This window comes from Poromitra crassiceps, assembly GCF_964638095.1.
Source record: "Poromitra crassiceps genome assembly, chromosome: 8".
Classification (NCBI taxonomy): Eukaryota; Metazoa; Chordata; class Actinopteri; order Beryciformes; family Melamphaidae; genus Poromitra; species Poromitra crassiceps.
This window is the reverse complement of record NC_139629.1, coordinates 32,221,786-32,249,285: the sequence shown is the minus strand read 5'-3', so window position 1 is coordinate 32,249,285 and position 27,500 is coordinate 32,221,786. Positions and strand designations below refer to the sequence as shown.

The window sequence follows — 27,500 nt, the reverse complement described above, 5'->3', positions numbered from 1 at the left end:
TAGCTACTATACAGGCTGAGGAAATACGTTCTGAACCCTTGACAATTACTGCAGCAACGTTATAGCGTTAGCGTTAACGTTAACGTTAACGTTAGCGATCTCTGTTTTGCAGTCGTTGTGAAGACAGTGAAAAGCCCCGTTATCTAACAACCACAACGGCAGTGAAACAACTTATCCAGCTAACGCTAGCTAATTAAATAACGTTACCTGATGTTGTAGAAGTTGATGCCTCTCAACGTTACAGCTGAGGAGGTGCTGCTAACGTTAGGTGCCTGCTTCATTCACCCTCAGCCTATCTAATACGTTACAGTCTTCAGCATTTAGCTACTGTAAATATATCTTGTGTTTGACCATGCTTCCTCAAGTTTGAGGTGTTTCCCTGGCCAGCTTTGCAATTCACATCACAAATGTTGCAACCAGTGTTGTCTGAGTCTATCTTGGGAAAGTGTAGCCACATTTTCGGGTGGACCCGTTTGTTGATGTTTTCAGGTAGAGTTACGTACTGACGTAACGCGCTCTCGCGTGTTGCCTTAAGGTTCCGTCGGAATTTCTAATTTACCCACTCTCTTCTATTACTCAGATGCGTTCAAGTACCGAAATGAGGTACCGTTTAATGTCATGTGAACTGATACTCGGTAGTACCGCCCCCTTTCGGTCGGTGCCTGTAAAAGTACCGAGTTCGGTACCCATCCCTACCTAGGGCCCTATCTTGGTACAGGTGATATCCCCTATTTGCGCTTGCACACCTGTTTGCGCATGTCTTAAGGCAGGGAAGATAGTTGTCCGCCTCGCGCAGGGGTCCAGGTGTTATGCCGGGTTTTGCACCCCCGCCCGGCAGCAGCTAAACGCATCCCCACATCACGGGAGCATATTGTAATGATTTATACAGAAATGTAACTGTTTAAAAGTGATATAATTGTCTGGGTAGATGTGACCTCCCTGTTTTCTAAGTTAAAACAGCCCCGAAATATGGTGGGGATGCAATTCTCTGCGGGGATGCGGAAGCGCTCACGGCACGTGCCACAGGCGCAAATTGGAGCCGTCCCAAATCATCTGCGCCCCCAAAATGCCAGCGCAAATGGGATTTGGGCGGTCGTAAGTACCAGAATTATTCACAGGTATGGCCAGGCAATGCCTGGGCATTACATCAATAAAACCAATCAGATTGCCGTCTCACAATCGCTGTGTTTGCGCGAGGCATGCAATATGCTGTAACTCTCTCCATGCGTAATAGAGTAGACTCACTCGTGCTGAGGACAGAGAGAGATGGAGAGAGCTTGTTGACAGATCGTCTGAGGTGCCAATGACCCTCCAGGTTATGGGATAGGTGAAGGTGAATAGCCTATGTCCATTGTCCAACAAGTTTTCTCAATTCATTTCCCTCTTTGCGATGTGATGAAAGTTTATCAGTGAGTTATAGTTGATTGCCTCACTGAATTATCTGCTAATACCCAATTTTAGCAGCAGAATTTGATGTCCTGGCGCTGCAAGGCTGTGCGTAATGACATATCCAAAATGAATTTTACTCTGCACTGCGCTGCACAGCACGGAGATTATGGTGCGCTCAACCGCAGCGGGGTATTTTGCGCGTAAGAGGTGCTTTTAAAAGCTCTTAGCGCAAAGTAATTGCGCGCTGCTGATGATGGCATAATGCCATCTATCCCCACATTTTTGTGCTGAAACGCCTGGTTTGGCATGTGGCACGCCTATGTCCAGTACAATTATAACAGGCATGTGCTTGTGCACGCCCCCAATTTTTATTGCGCGCGGCGTTAAACCAGCGCAAACGCTAAATTACCACTTTTGCCACGATAGGGCCCCATGTCTCTTAAAGGCCGGCTTTACTGATTTTCAACCAGATTTGTATCATTCCAATGTCAGTAATATGATTAAATGGGCAGCCTTTACCTCCCCTCACTAAACCCTTTTTGTATGCACTCTGTATCATTCACATTTTTAGTACACCGCTCTGACGCGTTTTACCTCACGACCGCGTCAGAGCGGTGTACCACACACTCTGACTTAAAACTACAACTCTTTTGTGTGTGTGCACTGTGCCGCCTCTAGGGGGCCTCCACGCACCTCCAGCTCTGAAATCAAAACATTCAGTCAGCCATCTTTTCTGCGCCCGCATAGCCTGCAAGCTAACTTAGCTCACCTTAGCTCAACCATGGCTGAAGGAAATATCTCCGATGAAATTGAAGAGTTTGATATGGATGAAGACGATTTCGAAAGTGTGCTAATAACCTCTGAAATTCAGGGCTACTTAACGCCATATGAGCCAGACTACAGTGCAGAGGAATTGCGCCGTATGGAAGGAGAGGCAGTTGAGCAGGCCGCCGGAGACGAACCACAGCCCGCCCCCGAGGCTGCCCGTCCCGGGGACAAATCCTGCTTTGTGCGCTGCCGCAAATGTGCTCCGATGGATCGCTCTGCTACAGCGAGAGGCCAATTTCTTCTTGAAGAAGTCGCTGAATATGCAGAGGAACGAGAGGGATGTGTAATGTTTTGGACCATGGATCATTGGGGTTTAGAAACTTTTGTAAGGAGACGGAAAATAAAGTAGAAGAGCCAGCAGCATCAAGTGAGTACTGTAATAGCAGAATGTGTAATACATTACTATACTGTTTTGGTCTTATAGTGGCATCTGGGAATAAATTAAATAATTATGTGATTATGTTTTTCATAGCGATACAACCATACGTGTAACAATACGTTACTATACTGTTTTGGTGTCTGTGTAAAGTTAGTCCTGATAGCTAGTAGACAAGTATGATGATAACCAATCGTTTTTTGCGTAATAATATTTAGCAGAACATTTGTATGTAAGTCAAACGTTACACTGAAAATAGTCTTGCCGTTCTAATACTGTTTTTTCTTTGTTTGTTTTTTGTTTGTTTGCTGACAGTGTCGTGATGTCCTGATAGCCTATCGACATTTCCTCCAGTGGGGACTACAGTGCGAGAGAGGGAGGCATCGTCGTATTGTTTTGCCAGCGTGTTGTGCAGGCGATCCATGTACCCTTCACCTGATAAACAATACCGTGGCTTCCAGCAAACAAACCATGGCATAGAGAACATTTTACCATACTGCAACATTTTACCACTCAAATCAACTCTCAATAACTGTCAAACTATTCATCATTCGTCTAGTTTGACAGTTATTGAGAGTTGATTTGAGATAATGAGTTATTAATTTGAGTTAGTGTGGACCAGTGATGTCACTGGTCCACACTTTAACACTCAATAACTGTCAAATTAAATGACAGACTTCAAAACCGTTTACAGTTTTCTGATATACTACTGATGTTCTAATGATACAAAGCTGGTTGAAAATGGGCAGAGTGTTCCTTTAAGTATGGTCATTATAACCTACTTGATGCTGACATCGTTATTGACCAAAATCATCTTATGACATCACTGATGATGGCATAGGCACTGATGATGTCATAGGAATTTATGACATCATCAGTGATGTCGTCATATGCATTGTGACATCATCAGTGATGTCATAAATCCTACATACCCAGATACCCATAAAAGAAATTGCTGAGGTTTTTCTTTTTTTTCCCAATGATTTTTATTGAAGGACAGACATGGCAAACATAAACAATCAACATTAATTCTTTCCTTCAGATTTAAATTGCTGAGTTTTACAGCTGCTGCTTCCCTGTAAGTGGACGGGAGAAACTCCCTGGGCTGCAGGGTAACACGTGACTTGGCTGCAGGGTAACACGTGACTTGGCTGCAGGGTAACACGTGACTTGCAAAAGCAAGCTTGGCCATGTTCAATCTCGAGAGGTTTCAAAAGTGTCGAGCGACAAAGCAGAAATTATGCTTTACTGTGACCCCAGAGTGGTGTGGGTGAAGGGCCAATGAGGGGCCAGAAGGATCAGTGGAAGAGGTCAGGGGGGAAGTTAGAAACACCTGAAGGGCGGTTTGTTCTAGTTTATTGATGGCGTGATCAATTGAGCCAGGGGTGGAGCTGCAGCTGGTCCCAGGTGAAGCGCCTGGAGTCACACTTGTCCAGACAGCTTTTCAGAAAATCCTCACAATGTTTGGAAAATCCGCCGGCCAGCTTGGGATTTTTATGCACAGTCTGCCTCGTGTTGTAGAAGGGCAGAACCCCAGCCAGCAGCCTGAACAGCAGCACCCCCAGTGACCACACTGTGGTGGGACCGGCTGTGTAGGAGTATTGCTGGTACCACTCCGGAGGGGTGTAGGCAGCGGTTCCAAAGAACGCGTTGTAAGATCCTTTCTTCAGGACGCAGCCGCAGCCAAAGTCGATGAGCCGCACGCGCGGGACATCAGAGCCTGTCTCTATCAGAACATTCTCCAGCTTGATGTCCCGGTGAAACACTCCTTTGCCTTGAATCTCTGCCACTGCGTCCACCAGCTGCTTCATGATGATCTTCGCCTCGTGCTCCGGGACGCGGCCTCCTCTGCCCTCCAGGTAAGCATGTAGGTCCACGGCCGGGACGGGCCTCTCGAGAACCAGGACCAGCTCGTTGGACAGGTCGAACCAGTCGAACAGGGTCACGGCTGCGGTGCTGCCAACTGACCCAGGTTCAGCTCCCTTTCCTGCTTTCTGCAGCAGTACCACCTCCAATGGAACCCGACGCGACTTCCCCTTGTTATTCAGCCTCAGTGTGTAGCGCACACCTGCCTTGGCAATATGTTTTATTGCAACAGGCAAACGGTCTGACCTCCGATAACCACCATAGACAGATCCATAGCCTCCTCCACCAAGCCGGCCAACTTCCTCGTACCTGGCCTTAAATGTGGCTACATATTCAAGGTCAGCTCTTTCCCTTCTTGTTCTTTTCGTTCTTCTGGGGTTGTTTGAGGAAGGCGTGTGGTCCTGGGAGGCTGCAGGGCTTTGGTTGGTCACCCTCCTCCTCTTGCTTGCACCCTCCTGGCTGTTCCTGGAGCGGACGTTCCTCTTGCTCCTCCTCAGGTCTCCTCGTCCATCCTCCCTCTGCAGGTTGCTGGGCTCTTTGCACCTCGTTGTCTTAGCCACTGATCTCACTCCAACCTCCCGTTGTTGTGCTGCCATCCTGCTCGAAGCTGACATCGTTACTGACCAAAATCATCTTATGACATCACTGATGATGTCATAGGCACTGATGATGTCATAGGAATTTATTACATCATCAGTGATGATGTCATATGCATTGTGACATCATTGTCTTCTTCTTCTGTGGTGTTTTATGGTAGTCGGCATCCTTTACGTTGCATTAGCGCCTCTTCCTGGATTTATCCATCCACTGTTTCCCTATATTCTGTCCCTCTAATCTCACTCCAGCTTCCTCTCGACGGCTCGGACTCCTCCCACTCCTTGTTAATCACGATTTGCTATACCTATCCAAAACGTGGCGGAACATGGTGACATCATCAGTGATGTCATAAATCCTACATACCCAGATACCCATAAAATAAATTGCTGAGTTTTACAGCTGCTGCTTCCCTGTAAGGGGACGGGAGAAACTCCCTGGGCTGCAGGGTAACACGTGACTTGCAAAAACAAGCTTGGCCATGTTCAATTTCCTTCACGGCGAGAGCTGTTCCTGGTGGCTTGACATGCATACATACATACATACTGCACAGGCATACCCTCTTGTAGATGCATACATACATACATACTGCACAGGCATACCCTCTTGTAGATGCATACATACATACATACTGCACAGGCATACCCTCTTGTAGATGCATACATACATACATAATGCACAGGCATACCCTCTTGTAGATGCCACCTAGTGGCCATGCCTTAAAGTCTCGACAGCTCGTTTCCACCAGTACAGGGGCAGCGCGAGCATCATCCCAGGCAGACAGGCACTTTCACCGTGGTCACCAACACAATGTTTCCCCTATATGCATTCATATAGAATATGAAATATGGCCACCACTGCTATAGATTCTTTCTTTAGAAACTAACCTTATATTACAGACGCTTCATATCCAGTCAATTCACACACCTGTGAGTAAAGCATATACCACTAAACAAGAAACTGTGCTTTTTCGCATACCTGATCATGTCAGAACAACGCATAGATGTAAGCATGGGGGGACAGGGGAAAGGCGGTTAAAATGCCCCCTCAAAAAATAAAGCACAAAATTATGTTATTTACCTCCAGTTTGTAAAATTAACCACTGGACTGTTGTTATATTGAAAAACCATTATTTTTGAAAAGGTAGTTTTTTTGGATGGGCCATATGTATGTTTAATTAAAATGGGGGGAAATAATATTGTGAAATGCTGTGATATTTTGGTAGATACTGTACCATACTGTGATTACATCCCTATTGCCTAATACAATTGTATTGACTGACTGTCCTACTAGACAGGACAGGACTAGGCACTAGGCAAGCGCACATTGCAAGCGAAATAAAGAAAATTGTAGTTCACCAACGCTGCTACAACTCCATTCTAGGGGACAAACTGCTACCCAGTTTTACAACCTACAGTATGCGGTTTCCACCACACAGGGAGGTGGGCCAGGCCGAGGAGAGCCACAGCTCGAACCCCCCTCTCCAGCAGAGTGCCTGGCCAATGGCCCCTAGGTGGCAGGCTCCAGGCCGCCCTCAGTTAACCAACACACCTTTGGGGTTTGTCCACACCGTGCCTACGGTAAGACCGCAACTCCTGCCCAGCTCTTCTGTCCACTGTTAAGCTTCATTTATGGCAGGGCGACATGTTTGGGAAGTGTCCCTCGACAGAAATAAAAGTTGCACGTTTTTTATTGATACTCCGGTTAAAGAAGGTTTCAGTAGTCTCCAGGCCCCCCTCCCCCTCTTCCCCGCAGAACAGCGTCTCTCCCCTTGGCTTCACTGATTCAGAGGAAGACTGGTTTAACGGCTGTAATATTTTCACCTTCCTCTGAGTCCAAATCACTGTAAAAACATCTGGCCCGAGTCCTCAAGTGAACACATCTGGCCCGAGTCCTCAAGTGAACACATCTGGCCCGAGTCCTCAAGTGAACACATCTGGCCCGAGTCCTCAAGTGAAAACATCTGGCCCGAGTCCTCAAGTGAATCCATCTGGCCCGAGTCCTCAAGTGAAAACATATGGCCCGAGTCCTCAAGTGAGCACATCTGGCCCGAGTCCTCAAGTGAAAACATCTGGCCCGAGTCCTCAAGTGAAAACATCTGGCCCGAGTCCTCAAGTGAGCACATCTGGCCCGAGTCCTCAAGTGAACACATCTGGCCCGAGTCCTCAAGTGAAAACATCTGGCCCGAGTCCTCAAGTGAATCCATCTGGCCCGAGTCCTCAAGTGAAAACATCTGGCCCGAGTCCTCAAGTGAAAACATCTGGCCCGAGTCCTCAAGTGAAAACATCTGGCCCGAGTCCTCAAGTGAACACAACCACTGGCCCTCGTATGTGTATCTCTCTTTGGCAGACAACGGCTCACTCCTCATTTTAGAGAATCTCTCCGCTCCTCCAGACCTCCACTCCGCCCACACCAAACCCTGACTCCGCCCACACTGAGCCCTGACTCCGCCCACACCGATCCTGGTCCGTTTTCCCTGGTGGAGGAAGCTGCTGGCCCAGGCAGGCTGGCTGTGAGACCGCTATACTGACGAAACTCTCTCTCTAGCCAATCACAGTGCACAACAAAATATGACGCCATCCGCGACATATCTTCCAGGTAGGCGACACCAAAGAAAAGTGTTGAGACATTTTCATGTCTGTCGAGAGGTTTCAAAAGTGTCGAGCGACAAAGCAGAAATTATGCTTTACTGTGACCCCAGAGTGGTGTGGGTGAAGGGCCAATGGTGAGGGGCCAGAAGGATCAGTGGAAGAGGTCAGGGGGGAAGTTAGAAACACCTGAAGGGCAGTTTGTTCTAGTTTATTGATGGCGTGATCAATTGAGCCAGGGGTGGAGCTGCAGCTGGTCCCAGGTGAAGCGCCTGGAGTCACACTTGTCCAGACAGCTCTTCAGAAAATCCTCACAATGTTTGGAAAATCCGCCGGCCAGCTTGGGATTTTTATGCACAATCTGCCTCATGTTGTCGAAGGGCAGAACCCCAGCCAGCAGCCTGAACAGCAGCACCCCCAGTGCCCACACTGTGGTGGGACCGGCTGTGTAGGAGCATTGCTGGTACCACTCCGGAGGGGTGTAGGCAGCGGTTCCAAAGAACGCGTTGTAAGATCCTTTCTTCAGGACGCAGCCGCAGCCGAAGTCGATGAGCCGCACGCGCGGGACATCAGAGCCTGTCTCAATCAGAACATTCTCCAGCTTGATGTCCCGGTGAAACACTCCTTTGCCTTGAATCTCTGCCACTGCGTCCACCAGCTGCTTCATGATGATCTTCGCCTCGTGCTCCGGGACGCGGCCTCCTCTGCCCTCCAGGTAAGCATGTAGGTCCACGGCCGGGACGGGCCTCTCGAGAACCAGGACCAGCTCGTTGGACAGGTCGAACCAGTCGACCAGGGTCACGGCTGCGGTGCTGCCAACTGACCCAGGTTCAGCTCCCTTTCCTGCTTTCTGCAGCAGTACCACCTCCAATGGAACCCGACGCGACTTCCCCTTGTTATTCAGCCTCAGTGTGTAGCGCACACCTGCCTTGGCAATATGTTTTATTGCAACAGGCAAACGGTCTGACCTCCGATAACCACCATAGACAGATCCATAGCCTCCTCCACCAAGCCGGCCAACTTCCTCGTACCTGGCCTTAAATGTGGCTACATATTTAAGGTCAGTTCTTTTCCTTCTTGTTCTTTTCGTTCTTCTGGGGTTGTTTGAGGAAGGCGTGTGGTCCTGGGAGGCTGCAGGGCTTTGGTTGGTCACCCTCCTCCTCTTGCTTGCCTCCTCCTGGCTGTTCCTGGAGCGGATGTTCCTCTTGCTCCTCCACGGGTCTCCTCGTCCATCCTCCCTCTGCAGGTTGCTGGGCTCTTTGCACCTCGTTGTCTTAGCCACTGATCTCACTACAACCTCCCGTTGTTGTGCTGCCATCCTGCTCGAAGGAACATGTTCTGAAGGTGCTTCAAAGGACTGCATAGGATGATTCTTTGTTATGCAGCTAGCTTTTGCCCCAAGTGTCGGTCAGGACACAAGACAAAGAGGAAGGTCTTCCGGTCACTGTAGGCTCAATATAGGCCTTGCAGTGGGAACTTTCTCCGGAGGAGAGCGCAACCTCCCACCACCTATATAGCCTCAGGCAGGAACGGTTCACTGATGATGTCACAATGTCCATGACATCAACACTGCTGTATGACATTGCCAATGATGTCACAATGTCCATGACCTCAACATAGAAGGTATATGACATCATCACTGATCATGTCACAATGTCCATCAGTGCTTTATGACATCACTGATTATGTCACTGTCCATGACAGCACTGTTCTTCTTCTGTGGTGTTTTATGGCAGTTGGCATGGCATCCTTTATGCTGCATTACCGCCTCCTTCTGGATTTATCCATCCACTGTTTCCCTACATTCTGTAAAACCCTGAAAGCACTGTTCTGCACCCCTGGCCAGGTTAAAGTTAAGGTTCACTCTATTTGTCTCCCGTGGGAGAAATGTGTCTTGGAGTAGAGGACTAAATGCTGCAGTCCATACATACATACATACATACATACATACATACATACATACAAACAAACAACCACCTCCGCTTGAATCTGACATTAGTCATGTCTTACGTCACAGACTAATGTCTGGAATAGAGCTGTCACTTTTTATTCCAAATTCGAATGTAACTTCGAATGTGGGGGAGGGGGGGGGGGGGGGGTTTCGATATGTAATTGACCCATCCGAATTAAAATAATAATAATAATATTGTTTTTTTTGCGGTTAAAAAAAAAAAAAAGTAGATCCTTGATGATCCAGCAGAGGGCGCTCCGCTTTAACAGCTTGACCTATCCTAGTCTCAATGCCAGACCCATGAGAGTTCTTACGCTGATACACTACGTTACTGCATGCTGCACATCTCTCTCTGGATATGGGACACTTTCCCTCAGCCAGCTGGGGTCGGAAGTGAACCGTTCACTTGGCCAGTGATTGGCCAGTGGTGGATTCAGTCTTGCCTCAATCAGTAACGACTTTGCGATCCAGGGAAGGCCCAGCCCATTTTTCGAACCGCTCTCTCATTGGTACTACGACCTGTCACTCATTCAGTTTCAAACCTCCTAGACCCACCCTCAAACCCCAGAAGTGGCTGTGAAGTGGCACAGACTCATTTATGTAGTATGCGGAGTGCAGCGATTCACCATAATATTGGAGTATAATGAGTGTATTATAGCTCGCTAGCAGATTATGCCTCCCACACACTAGAGGATAAAAGGCCCGATTTAATGCCCGATTCCCCTCGGGGGGGCGTGGCCCGATTCGAGGCTAGTCTCAACCGATTTTTTGTCAAAATAATTGTCAAGTGTCTGGTGTCAATAAATTATTGATTGAATCGGAGCCGGCCCGATCTCGAATCGGGCATATCAAACATGTTTGATATTTACGATGGCTGTCTCCCGACGGAACCCGCAATAGCCAATGAGAGCGAGCAGACCGGGACGCGTCGACGGTCATACCCGGATGTTAATGCAGCGCTACGAGTTGTGGCAACAGCAGTGCCATGTAACTCCTCTCTCCGCAGCATCCTCACAGCTTAAAACAGGGTGGACAGCGGCGGATGGCTCTCCAAAGCGAGAGCCATGTGCCGAGCGGAGCGGTTTGTTTGCTTCAAGGGAGTGGATATGCTGTAATATGAGCTCTCAGACAGGACGTTGTTTTAGCTCATTTTGCGAGCGTGTCCGCGCTGCTTGAAGTGGACCCGCCACTCGGTGCATGTTTGGAGAGCCATCTGCTGTTGTCTGTGTGAAAAAATTGCGGTTTTGTGGGATATAAACAGCCTACAGTCTAGTTGCTGGAATCGCTGTGAGTCGGTACTTCAAACGGCTGGTGTGTGGTCTCGCAGTCTGGCCGAATCGTCTAGTGTGTGCGTCCAGGCGATTTTAATGTTAAAATCTGATGAAATTGTCCTTATGTCTGTGGTCTCTCATGTTTTTAAAATCGGTTAAGATTTGAAAATCCTCTAGTGTGTAGGCAGCATTAGCAAGTAGTAATTTAGCAAACTATCAGAAACAGCGTTGCAGTATCTTTATGATGTTTTAATGTTAGTAGAAACACGTAACAATATAGATCCCCCCGTTGTGAGGGCTGTTTAAAATAACGCATAATTCAAAATCTGATTTACTTTGTGGAGGCTTAATAGCGGCTAATAGGCTGGGCCTGGAGTATTTTCTTCTTCTTTGGTGTTTGACTGGTAGGAGGCTCACAGAGACCCGACTCACGTGACACACCCCCGTCATTCGCGGGCTCCAGATTTGAACAGATATCCGAGAATGTTCCAGGAAAACCCATTCATCCAATCAAACATTACCCGGAAGAGCTTCAATACTTCATTTTGCTGTATCAAAACCCAATGGGTGACGTCACGCTCATTTCATCCAATCAATGGGACAGACCCTCTTATAAGACATTTTATTCACTTTATTATTTGCCCGTATAAGGACGCTTCCTCATGAAGTCATTTTGTAATCGTCTTTCCGTTTTAGACCCGGAAGTCTACCGTAGTCATTTTTAGACTTGCCAAAAAGCTGTTTTCAAGCAAAAAAACGAACTGTTTTAAAGTTTTAATATTTTTTCAGATGAGAACGTAACATTCCAAATATATCATCTAAAAAGAACTAATAGAATGTGTGCTTTCTCTGTCTAAAAGAGTTAGTTTGTAGAGTTAGTAGTTATGTAGATATTAGCCGTTGAGTACAGCATGGTTTCAGAGATTTTCAGAGAGTTTTGAGATAAATGGATTTTTAGAACCACCTCACGTGCCTGTGATTATGGGTGCCCTTGGGCAAGTCTGTATACTGTATTGTGTGTGTGTGTGTGTGTGTGTGTGTGTGTGTGTGTGTGTGTGTGTGTGTGTGTGTCTCCAAACTCCTCCCTCCGTCTGTGCTGCTGCTGCTGGCTCCTGCTGGCTCCGCGGCCACTCTCGGGCAGTCTGGATTACTGTAAAACGGGCTCGTTCGTTTCTTGAGGTGTCGGCTGAGAGCTTTGAAGAAGCTTTTGCGATTCTGGTCTTATTTATGCTCAAAGGTACTCGAGTGTGTGTGTGTGCGCGCGCGCGCGTGTGTGTGTGTGTGTGTGTGTGTGTGTGTGTGTGTGAAATCGAAAGCGTTTTCGCCCAGCTATTTCCTTGAGAATGGCTTTCTCGCGCGGACCCGCAGCTGTTTTTTGCTCGGCTTTCTCTCTGTCTGGAGAGCACTGTCGCCACTTAGCTGGTCGGTAAAATAGATTATACACATTCTCTTCCTCCAATATTGGTATAGGAGACGTAAAAGGGGTTGATCGATGTCCCACTGTCAAAAAAAAAAAAAATGTTTATGTAAGCCGAGATATCTCGTCCTTGGCACTCAACGGTTGGATCCTGTAAGCCGAGATATCTCGTCATTGGCACTCAACGTGTTAATACGTCAAAAAAAAGAAATTTTTTTTTTTGACCGTGGGATGTGCATCTAACCCTTTTACATCTCTTATATAAATATTGGAGCCACCGAACGTGTACAACCCATTCCACCGACCCACTAAGTGGCGACAGTGCTCTCCCAGACTAGAAAAAGCAGAGCCAAAACTGCAGGGGAACGCGCGATGAAACCATTCTCATACTGTACTAGAATGGATTGGCGAAAACGCTTTCGCTTTCGCGCTGATTGCTGGCGGTGAGGGATTGCAAATTTGCATAATAGATTACGGGTGGAACACACTTTGAAACACGCAGCATAAATAAGACCAGAATCGCAAAAGCTTCATCAAAGCTCTCAACCGAAACTCCAAGAAACGAGCGAGCCCATCCAGACTTGCCCAGCGGCCGCCAGCAGACAGGCACAGCAGCAGCAGCAACAGAAACGAGCTTGTGACACGCCCGCTGCAGCCAAGAAGAACACACACGGAGGGAGGAGTTTGAAGGAGAGGGGTGTTTCCTGCTGTTATGGAGGAAATTACTGTTCAAAACTATTGTTTAGATGTCTGACGTCTTACTGATGCCAAAAATGAATGGTTAAAGTGACTGTTCTATCGAATTTCACAAAAAGCTATTTATCTCAGCTTAAATTTTCAGACGCTGAAACCATGCTGTATTCAAGTGCTAATGCCTACATAACTACTAACTCTACAAACTAACTCTTTTAGACAGAGAAAGCACACATTCTATTAGTTCTTTTTAGATATTTTGTGTTCACAAAATCTTAGCAGAAAAGAATCCTCAGGTCTTGAAAGATGAGCCAGAATCCTCAAAAAAACCCTCTGGTAGAAGCTAGCTACAGTAAAAAAAAAACTGCTGGCAGTGAATGTGTTAATAGTTCATTGATGAAAACGGAGCGCAGTGCCACATGTGTTTATTTACTATGCTGCCTCGCTATCTCCGTATAAGAACGTAAATCGCTTTTGCGCAGCTTTGTGTGTGTGTTTTGTGGAAGCTAATGTAGGCTAAAATGTGCTCCAGCTAGAGTGATTAAAAAAAAAAAAAAAAAACGATTTAACGATGTGGGCTGGGGCCAGAGTTATGATTATTGCACGGGAATTTCCACAAACTAACGCATGAGCGATTCATAATTGGATTGGATTAATAAACGTTTTGATATTTTGGAAATGCTGTCCAGTTGAGAAATAACTTCCGCGGCGGCAGCCATGTTGACGAGTGAAAAGAACTACAAAGACCATGTACCCACTACTTGCCCAGACGCTTCTCAGTAGCGTCACACAGAAAGCCCGCCTTAGGCTGCCACTGATTCGTCGAGCCGGCATGGTTCGACCAATCATCCTAACTGCCTGTGCATGACAAGATGGATTACGTAGAGAGAATCTCTTTTGATCTCGCGAGGTTATCCATCTTGCAAGCAAGGTTAAAATGTTCTATGTTCTATCACTCTTTTTTATCAGCATTTTTCAAAACGTCTATGAATGGGGAACAGTGGCCAATTCAGCGTGTCTCTGTTTGAGGCCAACCCGGAAATTGCATTCTTTCGAATGGCCAGTGGGTGCTTACTACTGCATAATCAAAGTGCAATGCATGCAAATCAATGTGATTATGACCCCACTTCTCTCTCGGTCTGTCTTAAATAAACACTTTCCAAATGAGTTGATGGTCTGAATCAACAATTGAAAGACTTTTTCATGCTCTCATGTCCCATTTCGAGTTTAATAAATACATTGAATCAATAAGAACAGTAATACTTCCGACTGATAGAGGCAGCAATGTGCCGCAAGGCATCTAGTCTGCCGGAAAGCGATTAGAATAAGCAGAAGAAGAAAATCGCCAGATAGCTCGCTAGCAGATTAGCATGTAGTCAATGACTACATCAGTGTGGAAAACATATAGTGAAGGTAAACACTGCCCTTCTGCTTATACGACTATTATAACGATACAAAGTGGGTTGATAATCTGCAAAGCCATCCTTTAAGAAGGTGGCTTGTGCCAGGTGATGTAGCAGGAAGTCAGGTGATATAGCAGGAAGTGAGTGCGTTTTAGCGGTACTCAGAGTTGCAGGATGCTAAGTCAGGTGGTTAGGTGCAACAGAAGTCTCTGATATAACATAATTTGCTCCGATTTAAGGGTTTGTTTTAAGGGTACGTTACGTTATCTTTCCAGCTTTCGCGGCTCAGAACTGTAGTTCTGAGTAGCCTCCCGTGTTGTGCTAGCCTATTTTATCTTAGCTTTAGCGCCCGACCGATATTGCCAGAAATAGATTTTCTGATTCAACTACACAGTGAAACTTTATTCAAGTCAGCCCATGAAAGGGCAAGTTATTTAAAATGTATAGACGCCAACGAGAGGGGGAGAAGACGCAGTGCAGTTGCTGTGTGCTGTCATGAATACGTTAACGTTTTAAAGGCTGTGTGTGTGTGTGCTGTCATAAATACATTAACGTTATAAAGGCTGTGTGTGTGTGTGCTGTCATAAATACATTAACGTTATAAAGGCTGTGTGTGTGTGTGCTGTCATAAATACATTAACGTTATAAAGGCTGTGTGTGTGTGTGCTGTCATAAATACATTAACGTTATAAAGGCTGTGTGTGTGTGTGCTGTCATGAATACATTAACGTTATAAAGGCTGTGTGTGTGTGTGTGTGTGCTGTCATAAATACATTAACGTTATAAAGGCTGTGTGTGTGTGCTGTCATGAATACATTAACGTTATAAAGGCTGTGTGTGTGTGCTGTCATAAATACATTAACGTTATAAAGGCTGTGTGTGTGTGTGCTGTCATGAACACATTAACGTTATAAAGGCTGTGTGTGTGTGCTGTCATGAATACATTAACGTTATAAAGGCTGTGTGTGTGTGTGTGTGTGCTGTCATGAATACATTAACGTTATAAAGGCTGTGTGTGTGTGTGTGCTGTCATAAATACATTAACGTTATAAAGGCTGTGTGTGTGTGTGCTGTCATGAACACATTAACGTTATAAAGGCTGTGTGTGTGTGTGCTGTCATGAATACATTAACGTTATAAAGGCTGTGTTGTGTGTGTGCTGTCATGAACACATTAACGTTATAAAGGCTGTGTGTGTGTGCTGTCATGAATACATTAACGTTATAAAGGCTGTGTGTGTGTGTGCTGTCATGAACACATTAACGTTATAAAGGCTGTGTGTGTGTGTGCTGTCATGAATACATTAACGTTATAAAGGCTGTGTTGTGTGTGTGCTGTGCTGTCATGAATACGTTAACGTTATAAAGGCTGTGTGTGTGCTGTGCTGTCATGAATACATTAACGTTATAAAGGCTGTGTGTGTGTGTGCTGTCATAAATACATTAACGTTATAAAGGCTGTGTGTGTGTGTGTGTGCTGTCATGAATACATTAACGTTATAAAGGCTGTGTGTGTGTGTGCTGTCATGAATACATTAACGTTATAAAGGCTGTGTGTGTGTGTTGTGCTGTCATGAATACATTAACGTTATAAAGGCTGTGTGTGTGTGTGCTATCATGAACACATTAACGTTATAAAGGCTGTGTGTGTGTGTGTGCTGTCATGAATACATTAACGTTATAAAGGCTGTGTGTGTGTGCTGTGCTGTCATGAATACATTAACGTTATAAAGGCTGTGTGTGTGTGCTGTGCTGTCATGAATACATTAACGTTATAAAGGCTGTGTGTGTGTGCTGTGCTGTCATGAATACATTAACGTTATAAAGGCTGTGTGTGTGTGTTGTGCTGTCATGAACATTAACGTTATAAAGGCTGTGTGTGTGTTGTGCTGTCATGAATACATTAACGTTATAAACATTACATCACATCATTTAGCAGATGCTTTCATCCAAAGCGACTTACAATAACACATTTTTGTCAACAATAGAGAAATCAACTATGCAACAGTACAGTACAGCTACAACTTCTGAAGGAATAATGGTAAAGTTTTTTTTTTTGAGAGAGAGAGAGAGAGAGAGAGAGAGAGAGAGAGAGAGAGAGAGAGAGAGAGAGAGAGAGAGAGAGAGAGAGAGAGAAAGATGTTAGTTCAAGAAGGGCCCAGATGGAGCCTGGAAAGGTGTGTTTTTAGCCGAAAGATCGGCAGTGATTCGGCCATCGTGACCGAAGGTGGAAGCTCGTTCCAGCATTGAGGTGCCAGGGACGAGAAGAGTCGCGAACGGGATGAGCGAATTTTGAGCCCCCGTAGTGGAGGAGGGGCGAGGCGTCCTGCACTGGTGGAGGAGCGGAGGGAGCGCTGAGAGGTTTGGAACCTGACCATAGATTGTAGGTACAGAGGAGCTGTCTGGTGTACTGCCCTGTAGGCCAGTACCAGTGTCTGTATATAGGGTGTGTGTGTACTGTGCTGTCATGAATACATTAACGTTATATAGGCTTGGAGTTTTGATAGATGTGAGTGGCTCCTACCGTAGGAGGAGCCTGTGTGATGATGACGATTAACCAAATCAAGATCTAACACACTGGCAAAATTCTGCTTTATTTCTGCAATAATTTAGCCTGGTAAACCAGCCCGTCACGTGAACTCACATTTCATTTGGTTCTGCGTGACGGTCTGGCCCCAACTCTTCACCCAGTCCTTAGCAGGGGCGGGAGCATGGGCGGGCGTAGTTGCCTTAGCAGACAACTCCTTCAGCCAATCAGTGTCGGATCCAGTCAAACCCAAATCCACTCGGGAGAATGGCAAAAACATATTTTCCGCAGAGAAACTCCGCGGTTGCGGCGATACTCCTGTACTTGTTTAATTGTTGTTATTGAGTCTATGTCTGCAATAACTGCACTTTATGGCTGTTTAAACTAGACAAACGCTGACATTACTCCTCGAGACGATCAGGCAAGAAAGCGGCCATTATTGTTTTGTTAGTGCAGTGCTAGTAGCGTTCCTGATTGGCCAACTTGCGCTGTCAATCACAGCGCAGTCGCTGATTGGCTCTTCCGCTTCTGCTAAACCCCCCCACTGGCTTTGGGGCCAGACTGTCACGCAGAACCAAATGAAATGTGAGTTCACGTGACGCGCTGGTTTACCAGGCTAGCAATAATCGGCAGTCGCCACATTTGTTGGAGGCGCTGTTTCCTTTCTCCATAGACTCAGACTGGATATGTGTCGGTCTGAGATGTGAACATAAATAAAGATATGAAAATGTTACCTGGCCGGGGCCTTCTTCATGTGTTCTCCTGTGAAGGTGGCGTTGGTCATGCCCATCAGTGTGTTGGCCAATGAGATGACAGAGAGCAGGTGCTGCGTGGTGACGGCTCGCGACACGCCGTACGTGCCTTTACCCACAATGTCCGTCAGCGTCAACTTCCTGCCCGTCGCCACTGACAACTTACGCAGCAAAGACTCCTGGGAAAAAAAAGAGGATGAGCCATTTAAAGAGCAGGATCATATAAGACCAGCCAGTCTCTGCTGTGAGGTGGGGACTCCACTCCAGTCACAGTTTGAATTGCTTGGGTCTTAGTCTCACTTGAAAGACTATCTCCACACTTTGTTTCGCGCTGTAACATCGCAGGAGAGAGTCTGGCTCAACTCACTCTCATTCTGGTATAGCAAAAAATTAATAACAAATGCCCCGTTATCTTTACAACCATCCACTGAAAGTAGCAAGCAGACTTGCTTTACCGGGCTGAACAATTAATCGAATGACAATCGAAATCGCAGTATGGCCAAGTGCAATATCCAAATTGCAGGAGCTGCAATGATTTGATCAAGGTCAAATATGTCCCAACATAGCATGAAATTAAGAGATGCCCCGGCCTACAAATCATATTCTCTAGACCCCAGTAGGGAACATGCTTATTTTGTACAGACCCCAGTAGGGAACATGCTTGTTTGGTACAGACCCCAGTAGGGAACATGCTTGTTTGGTACAGACCCCAATAAAACTTTTTTTTTTGCAGTGAAAATTAAATACAGAGATTACCATTACCATTACAATCGTATTGCATATCACAATCACAACATCTGTCAGTATAATATTGTATATGAAACCAAGATGGTTCACTCACTAGCTACCCACTCCTCAAACAAACCCCACCAAGCCCCCACCAAGCTGGAGAACTACAGACCAATCTCCAAGCTACCTTTTATGTCTAAAGTCCTAGAGAAGGTCGTTGCAGATCAACTTCTAAATTTGGTTGAAGTTCATAACATTTTTGACAAATTCCAATCACAAGCCTCCGTCACAAGCATAGTACAGAGACTGCATTAGTTACTCAGAGTAACCAATGACATTCTTATGCATGCTGCAGTGGCGAACCGTCAGGGCCTTCTAGGTATTCACTGAATACCCAAGAATAAAAATTGGGGGAAAAATGGGGGGGGGGGGGGGGGGGGGATTTAAAAGAAAATAATTTCCCCCTAATAAATTATTTGTATGTGTTATTTATTAGTTTTTATAGCTTGGGGGGCTTGGTTGTTGCTTTTCAAGACAATGGGTTTTGTCATCAAGTGAACGTCATTGGTAAGTAAAAAAAAAGAAATTGTATTGCTGCGCTGGGGGCTGGGGCAGCTGATGTCAGTGGGCTGGGGGAGTTTTGGACCTGTCCGCGGGTTTTAGAGTTCGTTGTGCTTGTAATTTCGGAGTCTTTCTGTGTATTGAGCTAATTGTTAAACTGTGGTTGTGTTACTGAAAGAGTGCGCACAGAGACCTCAGACTTGCATGTACAGTAGGCTATATATTGTGTGTGTGTGTGTGTGGGGGGGGGGGGTTACCGCATAGAAGGCCCGGTTCTGATAGGCACGGTTCGCCACTGACATGCTGACAAAGGTGAATATTCTATCCTCATTTTACTTGATAGGTTGCAAAACTGGGTCGGCATCTCTGGTACAGCCCTAAATTGGTTTCGTTCTTATTGATCTAATAGATTTGTAATGTGTGTCTTACGTTAGCTCCCCTGCTGTGTGGAGCTCCTCAGGGGTCGGTACTTGGACCAATTCTCTTTGGAGTTTACATGCTTCATCTGGGTATCTTATTCAGCCGCTTTCATATCATCTCATATTGTTATGTCGATGATACACAGATCTATTTCACTGCTAAGCCTAATCAAGTCTGAATCAACTGTCCTCCCCCCATGACTGCCTAGCCTCCATTAAAGATTGGATGTCCAGTAACGTCCTCCATCTCAACCCTGACAAAACGGGAATCATTCTAACTGCTTGGTCCCACCTGCTTGGTCCGTCTGCGCAGCGTTCTGGCTGCGCCACCGATATGCTCCGTCCTCCGCACGGCGGCATGTCCCAGCGCACACGTTTCAGAAGCGGAGCGCTTCCGAGCGCTGCCTGGCAGCTGGATGCAAGATCGCGCAGGATTTACGTGATCGCGCAATACTGTGTGTACAATGGGGTGGATGTAAAGAGCACAACACACAAACAACACAGTCTGTCGTTGACTTGCTTTTGATTTGGTCATTTTCCCTTGATTTTTTTGCTTCTACCATGGGTAAGTAGGCTGAAATTATTTCTTTATTTGTCATACAGTGCCTGTTAGCAGGAGAACTCTTGCATTTCTTCTCCTATTGAAAGACTACAGGGAGAGGGGGGGAGAAGGAGAAGGAGTCGGTATTGGGTCTGCACACGGTAGTGATGCGCGGGTCAGGTTTTTTTAAGGCCCGCCCCAACCCAACCCGTCATTGGAGCCAGCCCGCCCCGCCCGCCCCGTTAAAATATCTGAAAATTCCAAACCCAGCCCAACCCAGCAGCCCGCAACGGCCAATTTAATGTAATATGTCTCCGGACGCAGGAGGAGCACAGCAGAGCTTCCAAGGTGTGCAAAGTAGCTAATAACTCTGTCTCTCTCCCCCCTCTCTCTCTCTCTCTCTCTCACACACACACACACACACACACACACACACAGACACTCACATGCTGCCCTGCGCGACAACAGTTGTAGCCTAGGCCTGCTCTGGATGAGTTGCGCTGCTGCTTTCATGTCGGCCTTTCTTCAATTAATCCATGTTCTTCAGATAGCGCGACCGACTATGCTTCCCCAAAGTGCGGATGGCGTGACCGCAGTGTTTCAAATGGAGGTAGCAGGTAGAGGTAGGCACTAGGCAGGCTACAGAAACAGTTCTTATTCTTCCCCATTTATTTTAATTACCTCATGCGCTCTCAATTGGCCATGTTGCAGTAGTAGGCTAAACGTAGTAGTGCAGCAGGTGCGCACACGGCTTGCAGATACGGCTAGACTCGCTGTCTGATTTCTTTTAATTACCTCATGCGCACTCAATTGTTCACAGCCTACTCACGTTGCAGTAAAGTTGACAAATAGATCACAGTCGAAAGTCTGCGGTGGCATTATATGGACACTTCAAATAATAATTACAGCGAATAATCCTTCCAAAATGTTTTTTTTGAGACCACATAGGCTACCTCATTGAAGCGTTTATTTACTCCATGTAGGCTATAGAGAGTGCAGCAGGAGTCTGTCTGATTGTGTGTACCTACGTGTGAGAGAGAGTTAACGTCTTTAAGGTTAATTACTCTGCGTGTTTCATTGCTCTAAATTATTTAATAATGTTACTTTGTCACGTTCTGAGCCTGCCCCGCCCGCACCCGCGATATTTTCATAATTTGCCAACCCAGCCCGCCTGCGGGGCGGCCCAGCCCGCGGGACCCGGCGGGTTCTGGGTGACCCGCGCATCACTAGCACACGGTGTTTTATTATGAAAATCGACTGGATTCTCGTGCAGTTGCTGTGTCTGACTTCCGGGCTGAACGATCTGCTCTGTGCAGCTTGACGCAGCTTCCAGGCATCATCCATGAAAAATAGAACTGCCGTGTATCTTTAGCGGAGCGGGGCACCGAGCCGCTTCTGATACGCGCCGTTGCGTGCCTTGTGGGATCACACGCATTCATTAAAATGCCCGCAAGCAGCTCCGACCACCGCGTCGGAGCCGGAACGTGTACGGAATGCGCCAGGTGGGATCGAGCCGTAATTGGCCCTGATAACTTCGCAAGCACAGTCAATCATTTTATTGGTCCACTACAGTCAAATATCAGTGCTACCCCTAAGAACCTTGGGGTCATCTTTGATCAGCACCTGAGTTTTGACCATCATGTCACCAAACTAGTCCAGTCCAGCTTCCTTCAATTAATAAATATTACTAAAATCAGACATATTTTATCCCCTTCAGATCTCGAACGCTTAATTCACACCTTCATTTTCTCCAGGTTAGATTATTGTAACTCCCTCTATTCATGCCTCAGTCAAGCTGCCCTGAACCGTTTACAGCTGCTTCAGATTGATTGTTTGTGTTTGATGCATATTTGCTCTTCATCATTGTACTGTATTATGTTGTATTATATTGTTTACTTTATCTATGTGTGAAGCACTTTGTAACCCTGTGTTTTAAAAGGTGCTATATAAATAAATACATAAATACATAAATACATAAATACATAAAGTTATCTGGATACAGATCACATTTTAATGCCAGGTGTAAATGGGGTAAGACACACAGACAGACAGACAGACAGACAGGCAGACAGACAGACAGTCAGACAGACAGACTGTCAGCTAGACAGACAGTCAGTTTTACTTCGTTTCGAACTCAAGCTCTCACTAGTGCCTAGTTCGCTGCGTACGCAGCACTATGGAAGACTGTCATTTTTGCTCCAAAAATTACTTTACATTAAAACCGACCACGCCCCCTTAGGTGATGTGGTGCCCCCCTGGGGCTGACTTGGCCACCCACCTCAACCATGTGACTACGTCACGTCCAGTCAGCCCAGGGTCCGCCACTCTTCGTTTCTTCCAGCCAGTGTGAGGACGTCGTTTTCATAGCTCCGCGGTTAGCTCTGAGTCAGCGCTCTTTAACATAGCTTGGATACTAGGCTCGTTCCGGCTGATTTGCCCACCTCAAGAGGTTTGCGTGGACGGGATAAATCAGGCTTCGGGGACGCTATCCTGTACTCTTCACCAGCGGCGCCGGATCAAGCCATCCAAAGCTAAGGGTGTCTTTTTCACAGTTAACTGTTGTATTAGCTGCCGCCGTGCAGCTCATGTAAACGTTTTCCCCGGCTGGGGTAGCGTTGTTGATAGGCTTGAGCGCCGACTCAGGTCTGCACTCAAAACTTATAGGCTAGGTTGCATACGTGCAAAAGAGCTTTGTACCGTTAGCACTAGAACAATAGGCTAATTAGCCCAGTTGTTACAGATAGCTAGCTTTGCACCCGTGCGGTTGGCTTCCGTGTGCTAGGTATTTAGGCGCCGGCTACTAGTGTTAGAGCGAGCGCGTTACTCCGGCTGGAGTAACGATAGATAGATAGTTAGCTAGTTGGCTCAGTGCAGCTAGCAGCTAGCTTGTAGCACTCCAGCATCTTCACCGTTGCAAGCTACTGTTAGTCAGCTTACACGGTTAACTCCCGCTAATTCTGGTACAGTCGGCGGGGCTTGTTGGCGGGTTAGCTTTGCTGAACTCGCACAATGAACCGGGCCGCAGCCATGAGACAGGGGGAGACAGCCAAGAGCTGTGTTAGCTGTGAGGCTACTTTGGCGAGTCAGGACCGCCACAGGGAGTGTGTGTTTTGCCTCGGGCATAACCATGCTACTGATGCCCTGCTGAAGTCCGATTTCTGCCAGGCCTGCGAAGGCTTCACCCTGGCCGTGCTACGTGAAAGAGCGTTGCTCTTTGTCCAGGTGGGCCCGCGGCTTAGCCATGCACCTCCCGAGGGAGGAGCATGGTGGATCTGACCACTCGGTGGAGGAGGAGGGCTCCCCGGTCCAACCTGAGCAGCAGATCCTGAACTGGGGGGATGAGCCCATCGACCCTGTGCTGCAACAGGGGGGGCTCTTCCCCTACGACCCCATAATTATTCCCCCCCAGGACGCCCCCCCAAGGGGAGTTGTCAGGCGGAGAGGAATGGGACCGCGCTACCGCTGTCACCTCTCTGGTAGGGACCCGTTTGGAGGCTAGCTTCAACGAGCCCTATCAGAAGCAATTTCTGGGGGTGATGTCTAGGGCCGCGGCGAAGCTCGGCATCGCTTGGGCCGAACCACCTCCGCCCCCCGAATCAGTGTTACTGGGGTGCTATTTCCAGCCACGCCAGGCACCACAGGCACCCCGCCCAAAGCCCCTGCTGCCCGTCTGTATAGACGTGGTTCGTGCAGTGCAGTCAGGATGGGAAAAGCCTCAGGAGGCCAAGCCGCTCTGCGCGAGCATGGCTCCGTGGTCGGCCTTAGAAGGGGCGGATAAGCTCGCGTTAGCCGCGATGCCTCCCCTTGAGGATATGGTGGCCAGACACCTGGCCCCTAACCTCGTGAGGCCCACGTTGCCCTCTAAGGCGTGCCAACTTACAGCCAAGTTGGCCGAAAAGGCGTACTTGGCGGCGGGGCAGTCCGCCGCCATGACCAACAACCTGGCCATCTTGCAGGGCTACCAGGCGGTGCTCCTGCGGGAGATGCAGGGTGACCCCGCCCCGAGCTGTTTACAGAGCTCAGGATGGCCACGGATTACGCCTTGCGTATGATAGACTGCCTGGCGCAGAACAGCGGGAAGGTCATGGCCTTCTCTGTTCTCACCCACCGCCACCTGTGGCTAAATCTTACCCAGCTCCTTGAGCAGGATAAGAGGAGGCTGCTGGGGGCCCAGATCTCCCCGGAGGGCCTGTTCGGTCCTTCCGTGGAAGACTTGGCCCAGCGGTTGGAGGGACTCGGCGGCGGTCAGCACCCTCATGCCCAAGCGGAAAGGGGAGGACCGCCCAGCATGGGTCCCACGGCAGGCCAGGGTACGCGGCCCCCGCCCCCCAAAGCGAGGGGGTGCGCGGGGAGCGGGTAACCAGCCCCGTACTTAGTCACCTCCCTGGGGAAGGGGGGGGGCTATGAGCCCACCGTCGTTGGAGCTCAGCGCTCAACTTCGGTCCGGGACTCAGCAGGGGCCTACCCAACCCGTCACTCGCCGGTGCTGTGCGCCCGGCGGGGACGACAGCTCGCCAGGGCTTGGCTTCAGGGCCAGCCTTCGGCTTGTAGCTTTAGGTACAAGCCCACCGTCCTCGGTGCCCAGCGCCCGAGTTCGGTCGGGAGCTCTCCCAGGATCGCTTGTCCGCCATGGGCCATGGGCCCATTGTTGGTCGGGAGCTCTCCTGGGGACCGCACGAGCGGACGAGTCCGCATGCGGCGGTCGAAAGTAGGGATGTTCATCAATTATCGAAAATCGATAATTGATCGTTAAGGATTGGAATCGATCCTGTGGCATTTGGATCGATTTTTTAATTATTTTTATTTTTATTTTATTTTTATTTTTTTTTATTTTTTTTGTGGACTAGGTTTGGGTGGAATTCGTTCCTCCTCGCCCCACTTCATTGCACAGCCGACTAAGTGAGGTGGAGCTTCATATAGTCTCTAGTTTTCTGGCTGGGCACGGGCCTTTGTGCCAACAAAACTGTTTTAAACATGGGAAATTCACATCGGCATGCGCCGGGGACAGCAGTGTTGGAGAGGAGACACATTGAAATAAAGAGTTCATTGAGGAGAACACGTTGTCTTTCGTATTTTCTGCCATAGGCATTCATTTTGTAAAAAAAAAAAAAAAAAAAAAAAAAATTGAAAATTGAAAATATTGAAAATTTTCTAAGTATTAATATGATCGATAATCGATAATTGATCGTTAATTTTCACCAATTATCGATTTTGGAAAATTTTCAAAATGAACATCCCTAGTCGAAAGAGAGCCTTGCCTCCTTGCTCCCCCCAGCCGGCGAAAGCTGCACGGCTGGGGGGTAACGCCGGTTCAACACGCTCACAGGGCACGTCAGTAGGCGGAGCCCGCGTAAGAAACCGGCAGGGGGGCTTAGCCTCTTATGTCCCGCCTCCCCCTTTTTCTTCCCCAACCAAAGCACCGGGTCCCCCGGTGCCCAACAATATACTCATGGCCGTTCCGCCCCCTTTGGTCACAACAGACCATCTCTGCCCGACAGGCTCGAGGCCTGGGAGCGTCTGTGTTCCCCGTCCCCGTGGCTGCGGCGCACCCTTCAGAAGGGTTACGCCCTGCAATTTGCCAGGGCCCCACCCAGGTTCGACGGGACCCACGATACGGCCGTGGAAGGGGAGTCCTTGGACATACTCCACAAGGAGGTAATTTCGCTCCTCGCCAAGGGGGCGATCCGCTCGGTTCCCAAGGCAGAGGTGCGCTCGGGTTTCTACCACAGGTACTTCGTCGTGCCCAAAAAGGACGGCTCCATGCGTCCAATTCTGGACCTCCGGCGCCTCAACAAGACGCTGAGGAAGTTCCCGTTCCGAATGCTCTCCTTTCCCCACCTCTTCAACACGTTGAGACAGGGGGATTTCTTTACTTCCGTGGACCTGAAAGATGCGTTCTTCCATGTCCACGTGGTCAAGAGGCACAGGAAATACCTGAGGTTCTCCTTCCTGGGGAAGGCTTACGAGTTCTGTGTCTTGCCTTTCGGCATGTCTTTGAGCCCGCGAACCTTCACGGCTTGCGTGGAGACGGCCTTGGCCCCCCTCCGCGCGAGGGGGGTTCGCATCTTCCTTTATCTCGACGACGCTCTTATTGTGGCCGGCTCGAGGGTTGGTGCCATGAAACATACCAAGGTGGTGACCGATCACCTACAAACCTTAGGGTTCCTGGTGAACTGGAAAAAGAGCTGCCTCGCCCCAGAGCAGACGGCGATCTTCCTGGGGCTCGAGCTAAACTCCCGGGCCATGCGAGCCCGCCTTTCGCGGGAGCGACAGGCGCGCACGGTGCGGACAGCGAGGACATTAAGTCTATGCTCCTCGGTGTCAGTGCACCAGTGCACAGTCATGTTGGGCCTGATGGCCTCGGCACTGCATGTGCTCCCTCTGGGGAGGCTACACATGCGTCCGTTCCAGATCTGGTTCCTCGGGTTGCGCTTGGATCCAGCCAGGGACCGTCATCGCAGGGTGCCTATGACAGGTCAGGCCCGCCAGGCGTTGGCCATATGGGCAGACCCCCGTTACCTATCGAGGGGCACTCGATTGGGCCCGGTCCCGCTCAGGTTAGTGATTCGCACCGACGCCTCCCTCTGGGGTTGGGGTGCGGTGTGCGGGCTTCTGTCCGCGAACGGCCGGTGGGAAGCTCAGGAGCGTCGCCACATAAACGTCTTGGAGCTGGAGGCGATTCGCCTCGCTCTGCTTCACTTCCAGCGAGTCATACATGGACGCCATGTGCTGATTCGCTCGGACAATACGGCGGCGATCGCCCACCTGAACAAACAGGGCGGTGTGCGGTCGAAGACTTTGAACCGTTTAGCGGCGGAGATTCACCTGTGGGCGTATTCCCGTCTCCTGTCAGTGTCGGCGGTCTATCTGCCGGGACGGCTGAATTACGGCGCCGACCTGCTGTCTCGAGGCTACCCCCGTCATACGGAGTGGTGCCTCCACCCTCAGGTGGTGGAACAGATTTGGGCCAGGTTCGGTCGTGCCCGCGTCAATCTCTTTGCATCGCGGCGCGCGACGCACTGCCCATTGTGGTTCTCGATCCAGGAGGACAGTCCCTCGTTGGGACACGACGCGTTGGCGAACGCGTGGCCACGGGAGGGGCTCTATGCATTTCCACCGATCCCCCTGATCCGTCAGGTGTTGGACAGGGTGAAGGAACAGCGTCTCCGGCTCGTTCTAGTGGCTCCGTTCTGGCCCAGGCAGACGTGGTTTGCGGACCTGGTCTCCCTGGCGCAGGGCCCGCCTTGGGCATTGCCGGTGCGGGCCGATCTCCTATCCCAGGCGGAGGGGGAGGTGTTCCACCCCTCCCCAGGCAGGTGGAAGCTAGCAGTCTGGCTCCTGAACGGGACCAGTTGCTAGCACAGGGCTTGCCCGACAATGTGGTGCGCACTATTCAGAGTGCTAGGGCTGCTTCGACCCGCACTCAGTACGCGTACAAGTGGCAGGTTTTTTCGCGATGGTGCACAAGTAAGGGTGTGGATCCAGTGAACTGCAGCGTGCGTCCAGTTCTCTGTTTCCTTCAAAGCCTGCTTGACGCGGGCCAGTCCCCGCAGTCGCTTAAGGTGTATGTAGCCGCGATTTCGGCTTGCCACATGG

At 48.6% G+C, this 27,500-nt stretch overlaps 3 protein-coding genes across 3 annotated transcripts in view; all 3 read right to left on the bottom strand.

Moving 5' to 3' along the window:
• Positions 1-27,500, bottom strand: part of wdr7 (WD repeat domain 7) — a 366,561-nt gene that overhangs the window by 171,488 nt on the left and 167,573 nt on the right. The window contains exon 18 of the mRNA XM_083642120.1: positions 17,637-17,833. Within this exon, the coding sequence (XP_083498246.1) occupies positions 17,637-17,833 (197 nt within the window). The remainder of the gene's footprint in view (positions 1-17,636; positions 17,834-27,500) is intronic.
• Positions 3,964-5,073, bottom strand: LOC310781575 (serine/threonine-protein kinase pim-1-like; the record flags this gene model as incomplete). The annotated part of the gene is made up of 1 exon (XM_083642200.1): positions 3,964-5,073. One exon carries the CDS (start codon positions 5,071-5,073, stop codon positions 3,964-3,966), a length of 1,110 nt encoding a protein of 369 aa, XP_083498326.1.
• LOC310781574 (serine/threonine-protein kinase pim-1-like) lies at positions 7,868-8,959 on the bottom strand (the record flags this gene model as incomplete). Its single annotated transcript, XM_083642199.1, has 1 exon — positions 7,868-8,959. One exon carries the CDS (start codon positions 8,957-8,959, stop codon positions 7,868-7,870), a length of 1,092 nt encoding a protein of 363 aa, XP_083498325.1.